Here is a 10,238-nt window from a genome sequence, read left to right on the forward strand (position 1 = left end):
GAGAGAGAGAGAGAGAGAGAGAGAGAGAGAGAGAGAGAGAGAGAGAGCGTTAGCTATAGGATAGGTATAAGGATATTGTAACGTAGCTTTAGTTTAGTTTCATTTATGACCTGGCCACTTGGGCTGATGTTGTCCAGGCGCGCCTCGGTGAGGCCGCCTAGAACAACGTTCCCCTGCCTGGGAAAAACCCTGGGTAGTGTTTAACTTTAAGGGGAGGTAGAAAAAGAAGCGTTGGAGACAAATTGAGTTGAGCAGTCGAAGGGTAATGACGACGCGAATAGACGTAGAGCGGATCGTCGAGCGGACTCTATTCATTTTAGTTTCATTAATAGTTAACTTAGTATTTTATAAATAAAGTAACATATAATAAATCCTACAATATTCTAGAAGACAAGAGTAACAAATTGGAGGTAAAGTGAACAGACCAATTAGAGATAGCTCGCCAAGGCAAATACGCGAAACACAAATAACCTTGGAGTCAAAGGACGTGATGATACATCAAGCACCTGCAACAAATGTGCTATCAGACGAAGAATGGGAGGGCTCAGTACAAAGCAAAGTGACAGCTACGAGCCAAGAAACTACGGATCACCTGACAACCAGTGAAAGAGATAGACAATCTCCTCCCTTAATCCAATTTATGGAAGTAGGGGATGTAGGTACCGAAGAGGAAATCGGGAAAGTAGAAGAAGGAATGATCATGGAACCTGAGTCCCAAATCGAACCAGAGGACTACCCCCTTACGGTACCAGAAGACTTCAACACGACCAACAAAAGGTAAGCGGCTGACAAATAGTAGATAAAAAATCCCTCTGAAAATTGATTTTTTGTAAGCCTAGTTAAAAAATTAAAAGACGTGTAATTTCTATCACCAATAAGTATAACCAATCGCTAAATGTTAATTGTTAATTTAATTCTAAGTTATAGCTTCTAAGTTAAATTCGTAAACTAAATATTACAGTATTAAAAATAATAACTTTTAGTTCAAATTAAAGATTGTTAACTTTACTGACAGAGAACATAACCTCACCTGTCATATTTAAAGACTAACTAACTTAAACAGCGCGGAAAGGGAACAAATATTAAAGAAGCTTGATAATAAAATCCACAAAAAAGTAAAAACCTATCAATTAGTTAACAAACTTATTACAGTGTAACTCATAAACATTTATTTCAATCAATAAACCTTATCGAATAAATAAAACAAACACACTTATCTATAGATCATGCGAAATATTATAAGAGCCGGTCTATGGAACGCACACAATCTTAGGGAAAGAATACCGGAATTAATGAAAATTATAAATAATTATGATCTCATCGCTAGATGCGAAACTTGGATGAAAGACTGGCAATATCAAAATATAAGAGGATACGCAGCTATACATAATACAGTTACCCCAAATAACAACACAAAAAGAAATGGTACACCAGGTAAAGGCCTACTCGTCCTATATAAAGAAGAAATGAATGTTAAATGTATTAAAGAAAGACACCTCCCAGGTATATTCGAATATTTAAAACTCGAAATTAGGAATAACACAAACGAATGTATTTACGAGATTATAATAATATACAGGAATCCTGGCATTAATTGTAGTGTTAAAAGATGGAAAGAGTTATTCGATGAACTAGAAATTAAAGAAAATACAATTATTGTTGGTGACCTCAATTCCAAACACCCAGATTGGAACTGTTCCACCCAAGACACCTCAGGTAAGAATTTGAAACAGGCATTGATGGAGTATGATCTGGTGGTTAACAATTCGGACACCGCCACCAGACTCAACCCCAATAACGTCATAAACCGCAAGTCAAATATAGATCTGATAATAATACCCCCACATTTAACAGGATGGATTAATTATGCAGAATCCAAAGAAAGTCTAGGATCAGACCATCAAATTTTAAACTTTAACATAGAAATAGACGAAGATACTGGACTAAAAAAACAAGAACAAAGTATAGCAAGAAGCAAAAATAGACTATACAAAGATAAAAATGATGTCAATTAGATAACATTTAAACAGCTCATAGAGGATAAAGCTAATATGATTGTTGAAGAGTTCAAAAACGCGGTAGATATAGATGGAAAATATAAGGTATGATATAAGCATATAATAGAGACAATAGAAACTATGAATGAAGCAAAGACAAAAAAAAAAAAGAAACAACCGCAATAAACATAATACCAACTCTCAAAATACAGGGAGAAGGTGCAACAAAACTAAAAATATGTGGTGGGACGAAGAATGCGAATCTACCTGGAGGGAATGGAAACGGAGCACTAAAATATTATGGAACACAGGCAGGCCGGAGGACTACCAAATAATGGAGGCAAATAGAATCAAATGGCAAAGAATGAAGCAAGAAAAAAAGGGATTAAGCCTGGCTCGACTTTACCAACGACATCTCCAAGGAACGGAACATTGGAAAAATATGGAGGAAAATGAAGGGTATTGTAAATCGACATACAAAGGAAAGATCAACACTAAATCCTAAAACAAGACTAGAACTGGAACAAGCTGAAATAGATAAATTGACTAAAATTAACACACGATCGGACTATATAAAAACCACAACAGCAGAAAAGGTAAACTCATTTTATAATTCATATAACGATAATAATATATGGAATCAGGAAATTGATAATACAGAAATTCTTTTGACAATTCGTAGCTTAAAAAATAAAAATTCAGCACCTAGCGACGATAGAATAGATTATAAAACAATCAGCGAGTTACCAGCATTTATGAAAAGTCTCCTATGTATAATCATTAAAGAAAGTTGGAACACCTTCTCCATCCCAAAGGAATGGAGAAACCGGGTAAAGCCACTTTAAGACCGATAACTTTAACATCATATGCAGGTAAAATTTTAGAGAAACTAATAAACACCAGAATAAATGCATGGGCAGAGAAAAATAATAAAATAGAAAACACTCAATCGGGTTTCAGGAGTAAAAGAAGTACAGTAGATAATCTAAACAGAGTGATCATTGAAATTAAAAACAATGGTCGGAAACATAAAAATACGGCAATTGCCTTTATAGATATTCAGGGTGCCTACGACAATGTCGATTTCGATATCCTTCTATCCATTCTTATGAACCTTGACTGCCCGCACAAAATCATCAAATGGATTAAAGCTTGGCTCACCGACAGATCAGTCAAAATTGGTACTCTGGACGGAAAGGAAGCTCACATTCCATGGAAGATAGGAGTCCCTCAAGGATCCATTATCAGTCCGGTATTATTCAACTTATACATAACGGGAATTAACAAGAACATTCAAATTCCCAACGTAACCTACATAAAATATGCGGACGATATCGCGGAAATAGTATCGGGGTTCAACATCGCACAAACCAAAAATCTAATTGAGGAAGGGATGAATCGCCTCGGGGAATTTTTAAAATCTAGGGCTCTTACAATGTCTGTAGGAAAAACAAAAGTTTTATTTTATGGAGAACAACTCAGTTCAAACGATATACAAGTAAGTATTGATAATCAATCTCAAAATATACAAATCGACCAACATGCTAAATTCCTAGGTCTCCACATAGATAATAGACTAACCTTTAGTACCCATTTAAAGATGCTGGCTGAGAAAGTACATAAAAGAACCAACATAATAAGATACTTGTGCCACGCCAACAAGGGTATCAATCAAAACTATGCCTTGATGTTTATTAGAGCTATTATATCATCAATAATAGAGTATGGTGCCCCAGTGTATCTAACATATAATGACCAAAGAGACACCCAAACAGCACTCAAGAAACTGGAAACACACGCAATAAGATCAGCAATAGGATATAGGGTATCGACTCCATTAAACGTAATATATACGGAGATTGGATGGATCAGCATAGTGGACAGGGCAAGATACCTGGCCAATAAATACTGGGTTCATCAATTTGAAGAAGGCAGGGATGAAAACCCCATCCTAGATTTATTTATCAAAATAAAAGAAGAATATCCGGAACTTTCTGATGCTTCAAGGTACCATAATGTAAATATCTCACCCAGCATTTCCGAACATGTCTTCCACGATATATATAAACTTAAAGATCAAATATTTCTTAGAAACTTTATAGATGAACGTATTGAACTGTGGTCCAGTAACTGCGCTACAAGACTAAGTCCTGTATACAACAAAAGTATATTCTTAGACACAGAGATAGGTAGGTTGGTAGAACTTAAAGCAATTCCGTATAACCAAATAGAACATATGCAGTACGTGACAAATATAACATCAATTTACATAATTCTATAACCCAATATACAGATGAAAGCAAAATCCCAGGGAATACTTCAAACGGTATAGGAGTAGCAATACATGATAACAACAATTGGACGATATACGGACTGCCAATATTAAATAAATTTACTATCTTCACAACGGAAATGATTGGTATCTACCAAGCCATAAAACACTATAAACATAGTACGAATAAAGATAACTGTATAATCCTCACCGATTCGTACTCTTCCATCAAAGCACTGGAAGGAATTGCAGAAAATATTAATGATAAGGAAATAAACCCATGGACGCTTAAAACATGGAAGGAATGCATAGACAACATAAGAGGCAAAATTGTCATCGGATGGATCCCGGCTCACCAGGGTATCATGAGAAATGAACTGGCGGACATGAGAGCCAAAGAAGAAACCACCAATCTCCCAAATATGGAGTTTAAAACACCGGCTGCAGACATTCTAATGAATGTTAAGGAAAAGTTCTGGTCTTCATTTAAGGAAAACATGAGACTCATAGGGGAAGATATCAGGGGAAGATAAAGGAGTCAAATTCTTTAATAAAATTGGTCCAGATTTAAATACGAGAAGCTTCAAACCATGGTTCTATAAACACAGATACTCCCTGGACAGGGAAACGATAAGGGTTATTTCGAGGATAAGATCTAACCACTACAATTTAATCGAATCACTTGCCAGGAAAAAAATAATTTCGGATCCAATGTGCGACTGCGACCAAGACGAGGAAAGTATAGATCACGTAATATTCGACTGTTGTCTGTATAATGCAGAAAGACATATTATCTGGGATAAATTAAGGAAAGAAATAGATAAAGTAGGAAATTCAACCATAGAACTAATCAAGCTTGATAAAGTAAAAATCTTCAAAACAATTGTTAAGTTCCTAAACGAAATAGGTAAAAGACTGTTATACATTAACAGACGTTAACAATTTACAAATTACAAATATAAGTAAAGTTAACTCCAAAGACACAAAGACTGTGATGTAAAGACTGAAAATATACTAAGAAAAGCGAATTTTAACAAATTAGACAATAAGAATGCTTAGAGATAAGGTTAATAAACAGGAAGCGGCTGTTCTTAAACCTCCCTTGCTGAGGAATATTTTATTTTGTTTTGTTATTATCTACTGTAATTTCAACATAAATATAATTATTTTGCTATAAATCCCAGTAACATAAAAGATGTTTTTGGCTTATTTTCGCTGCGAGCTATGAAGATGTATTAAACATCAGAACAATGGCTATCACAATAGAATGTATAACGTCTTTTGGTTTTATTTACCTGTTTATTTTTAGTTCTCCTTATATAATTTACCCCATTAGTATTATTAGGAAACTAAGGTATATTTAAGTATAATGTTATATATAATAATACATAATTAATAAATAGTACAATTTTCAATGAGAAAGGTCAGCCGCTTACAAATAATTAGTTTATGATGGAAAATTTCACCTAAAACATAAGATAAACTGTTAATACAAACTTGTGCCTGATACGAAATCAACTACATACATTTATAAGAGATGTTATACGTAATGTTAAGAAGAGTATTTCTTGTATTTTTATTATAACTTCATTATTAATTATAAGCATTGTAAATAATTATGTAAATTACAATGTACCTGAGTGCCATATGGAGGTTATCCATAGCACTTTAATAAACATGCAGAATACAGAATACTGTTTTGAGTGTCGCCACCTAACACCTCTCTAACAAGTCCCTCGATGACAAATCGTTATAAATGTGCTCAATAGCATTTTCTACATCTTCATGCTGTGGAGCTTCATGATCGAATTCATTTAGTGTATTCTCGGCTTCGGCAATGCGCCACTTGCACTAGCATTGTGATCCTACTGGACAGTACATATGCTGGGGATTTTCGTTCCTCGAGATCTTGTGGTAGAACGTTGCCCACTTTGGATGTCTTCTGATGGCCAAACCATAGAAAATTATCAATTCTTTTATTAATTTATCACTTCTCAGTCTTGAGCCCATATGTTTCTCAACGTGTCCGACGCATTCCTTCTTCGTCACTATCATATCATCACCGTAAGGTTTGTCTTTCAACAAGATCTTGAACGTTTTTGTGTCGCCATCGCCGATGTACTTAGCGTAACGCACTTCATGGATTTCCCAAGATCGTCGGAACATTTCTGTAATGCCATCAACCTCCATTTTACCAGCTGATCCATTGTGATTTGAAGTACATTCGCCGCTATGTTCTTCGAACCAATCATCGTATGCTTCAGTGTCGAATTGTGATTCCCATAATTTACAAGCATGGCAGTAGGATGATTTCACAACAAGATTAACTACTTTGCCTGTATATTTGCCGATAAGAGTTGCGATTCCAAACAATGAATTGTATCCTCGCTTTTTCCACGTTCCGTCTCCCGACACAGAAATGTCTATCGGTGGATTTACATTCTCAGCATTCATTGTTTTTTCTTCATTCACTGCCTTTTTCGCAATAATATCGTATACAGCTTTGGCTCCACTGTGGATGTTCTTCATGGTGGCGTAGTACAAGGTTGAATTAGACCTTGGGATATATCCATCAAGCCACAGAATAAATTGATTCCCTCTCTGCTAATTCCCAATAGTCTCATTACAAAAACTATCCTCCTGTTTGCTTCATACGATTTGTTATCGATTAAAGGGGATGAATTAATATATTGAACATCACACTTGCACTGTATAGATATTTTGAAACCCAAGCCTTGAGCACTGGATACACCGAATGGAATATCTCCATTACACTTACGACACATGATTAATTGTGAGATCGCAGAGACAACAGAAGCGAAGGCAATAATACGATATCCGTGAATCGCGTGCACTCTAACTTTTTCGTCCCTCGCCGTCGACAGCTTCTGTGCCGACGTACTTGTAAAAGTCGTTTCCGCTTCCCGAGTGTGCATATCACCCGGAAATTTTCTTTTTAACCGACTTCGAAAAGAAGGAGGTTACTCAATTCGACATGTTTTTTTTTTGTCTGTTCACCGATTATGCCGAGATGGCTTAACCAATCGGAATGAATTCTGTTGCATCTTGTAGAGCATGCCCCCCCCCCCCCCCCGGTGGTCCCATTATCACGACTTTTTGCGCTTTGTCATTTTTTACCCGTTTTTTTTTTAAACAGAAAAATTTTGTCTTGCGTCTTACTCCGAGACGTATGGACCAATCAGATTGAAACTTCTTGCATCTAGAAGAGCATTTGCCATTTGGTCCCATAACAAAACATTTATCCTTAGTTTATTTTTTACCACTTTATATCACTTTTTATCGCAAAGAGCGTACTATTTCACGTATGTTTGGCCTGAAATCGATGAAATCCCTTACATTTTGCTGCCGTACAGGTTTTCGCGATGATCACATTTCCAAAAATTTATGAATTTTTTAATTGTTTATAACTATTGCTTTTGCAAAATTCCTTTTCTTTGCTGAAAGTCGGCACGGAATTAACTGATCGAGATGGAATTTTTCGCATTTCATGATAGATGAATTCGTGATGTCCCCATTTGCAAAAATGTATGGACACTTTCATTGCTTGAAACCATTGTTGGTGCAAAATTGCTATGTTCTGGTGTAGTTCAATAAGGAATTTACTAAACGCAATCAATCCTTTCACATGTATTCCTGATAATCCCATTTGCAACAATACAGGGTGTCCCAAAAATGTTAGATGTTCTTGAATGGGGTGTTTTGGGGGGGGGGGGGGGGGGATTTGAAACAATTTTTTCTTAACGAAAATGTTGTTCGAGGCTTTGTTAAGGAGATACTGACAGAAACCCCCGAGCAATCAGAGCGCGAGTATGCCGGTGAAGCGCCTGCGATAGCATAGGCTCCGGAGGCGCTCCTCCGGCATACTCGCACTCTGATTGGTCGGGAGTTTCTGTTTCTGGAATATCTCCTTAATGAAACCTCGAGCAACATTTTCGCTAAGAAAAATGGTTTCACCCCCCCCCCCCCCACTCGCGGAACAACCCTTTTCAAGGACCTCCAACATTTTTGGGTCATCCTGTATATTGCTCATAACTATTGTTATTGCATGAAACCTATTAGTTATAGATTGCCACTAAAAAGAGTGAAATAAAATAATTTTTTCGAAAAAAAAATTTAACCGACTTCAAAAAAGGTACAGTGAAAAGCATAAAATAATTTCAAGTTAATTTATATGAATACGCACTAGCTCTAGATATAATTGCTTAAAAGTATGGGAAAATGCAGTGAAAAGTGATATAATTTCTATTTAAACTTCATTGTTATTTACCGTCGTTTGATGAATTTGGTTAAATTATTCAATACATTATATTAAATGCAATGCACATTTTTCAGGGGCGGCGCATAATATAAAATTACTGTCCTAGCGAATTATCGAGGACTGTCTGGATTCCAAAAAGATCGATATACGTCAATACGATTCGCCTGTCTCTTTCTCTTCTGTCTCTCTGACAATGTTGGCCACCACGGAGAGCGACGTGGTGCGGAGAGACGTAACCGCCTGGAAATTTTGGCGTCCAAATTGTTCTCCGAAGATGGGAATACATAGAGCCACCGCTGACATACGTGCGATAAATATGTTATAAAGCTTCGTGCTTCGTCTGTTTCGAACTGCGAGACTTCTTAACTTTCTTGTGATTCACCAGTTTCACATAAAAATCTTTGTTTCCTTTAGACATCGGTATTTGCTTCATCTGCAAAGTAGGAAATGTCTTACGTTAATTCTGTCAACTCGACAAAATTCTGTTCGAGCAAAGATACCGAACAACTACCTACAGACTTTGGTCCGAAGGTAGGAGAAAAAATCATACCACGTGATTATTACAAATTCCATGGGTGGTGGTTGATTTGTTCTCATGGCATTTCACCTTCCTAGGTGTTTAGGTTTCGTCTTATCTGTTTTCGGTGGCCGACACCAACGATAGCCACTGTCGGCAGTTCCTTTGCTGACGCTACGGTGCAAAAGGTGCAAAGTCTTATTAGACCTGTCCACCCACCGGTGGGTGGTAATATGTACCGAGGATCGTATGCGATCCGTAGCTGCAACTTCTGAATCTGGAAAACGGTTGCACTTTCGTACATCGCGGTAAGGTAAGCGAAACCGCGTTTACGACAGTGAATAAGCCGCGGCCGTACCGTGGTCGTATCAGGAGCGCATGATATGACAAGAAGTAAGTCGCTCTCACTAGCCAAGGAGAATGGGGGACCGGGGTGTCAGCTGACCCCGGTCCGTTGAGGGAAGCGCTGCTTCCCTCGGGGTGGACCGGCGCTCGTAAGTTCCGCCAGATTAGGGCATCGGCCACCCCACATAATTTTCGTGGGGCAAGGGGGGAGGGTTGGAGAGAACCGAGGTGTGCGGGAACGCACGTCCGACGGCTCTCTCTTATATATACAGGGTGTAGCAGGACGGGTGGTACAACCCAACAGTGGGTGATACTACATGTAAATATAAATCGAAAAAAAGGAATAACATTTTTTCGTTCGACGCTTCGTTTTCGAGAAAATCGAGTTTGAAAATTCTATACAGTACGCGTGGCACTGGACCGCCTGTAGGCTTAGATATGTATTATAAATAAGAAATGTTAATGTTTATTAATTTTATTATCATTACTAACGATAATTACATAACATTATTGAATAAACTGTTCAAAGTGGTGTCCTTGTTGACGCGTACATATCATTGCTCGCCTTATTAGTGAGTCATGAACTGACGCCAATGAATTTCGACATTTTATTTGATTAAAAGCATCTATTATTTTTCCCTTCAGCTGAAGAGAATTCTCACTTGTTTCTGCATACACGATCTGTTTAACGTGGCCCCACAAGTAGAAATCGAGTGGATTAAGGTCTGGTGACCTTGCCGGCCAATTTATTGTTCCGCCCCGGCCTATCCAACATTGATGTCGTTGATTTAAAAGTTGCCGTACATTTCGTGAAAAGTGAGGTGGTGC

At 37.4% G+C, this 10,238-nt stretch overlaps 1 protein-coding gene across 3 annotated transcripts; it reads right to left on the reverse strand.

Annotated features, from left to right (window-relative positions):
• Positions 1-5,365: 5,365 nt before the first annotated feature.
• LOC128894287 (uncharacterized) lies at positions 5,366-9,375 on the reverse strand. Of its 3 annotated transcripts, none has more exons than XR_008461490.1 (2): positions 5,906-8,053; positions 5,366-5,735 (listed from the first exon to the last, which is right to left on the reverse strand). XR_008461490.1 is itself a non-coding variant. In XM_054155945.1 (2 exons), the coding sequence occupies exon 2, from the start codon at positions 6,796-6,798 to the stop codon at positions 6,121-6,123; it is 678 nt and encodes a 225-aa protein (XP_054011920.1). In that variant the 5' UTR covers positions 6,799-7,603; positions 8,647-9,375; the 3' UTR covers positions 5,366-6,120. The 3 variants fall into 3 exon arrangements, 2 of the variants coding, with proteins under 2 accessions (XP_054011920.1, XP_054011921.1); XM_054155945.1 differs by adding an exon at positions 8,647-9,375 and having other exon boundaries at positions 5,366-7,603; XM_054155946.1 differs by adding an exon at positions 8,558-9,375 and having other exon boundaries at positions 5,366-7,603.
• Between the last annotated feature and the right edge of the window lie 863 nt (positions 9,376-10,238).

The sequence above is a fragment of the Hylaeus anthracinus genome, unplaced genomic scaffold, assembly GCF_026225885.1.
Source record: "Hylaeus anthracinus isolate JK02 unplaced genomic scaffold, UHH_iyHylAnth1.0_haploid 3, whole genome shotgun sequence".
Lineage (NCBI taxonomy): Eukaryota > Metazoa > Arthropoda > Insecta > Hymenoptera > Colletidae > Hylaeus > Hylaeus anthracinus.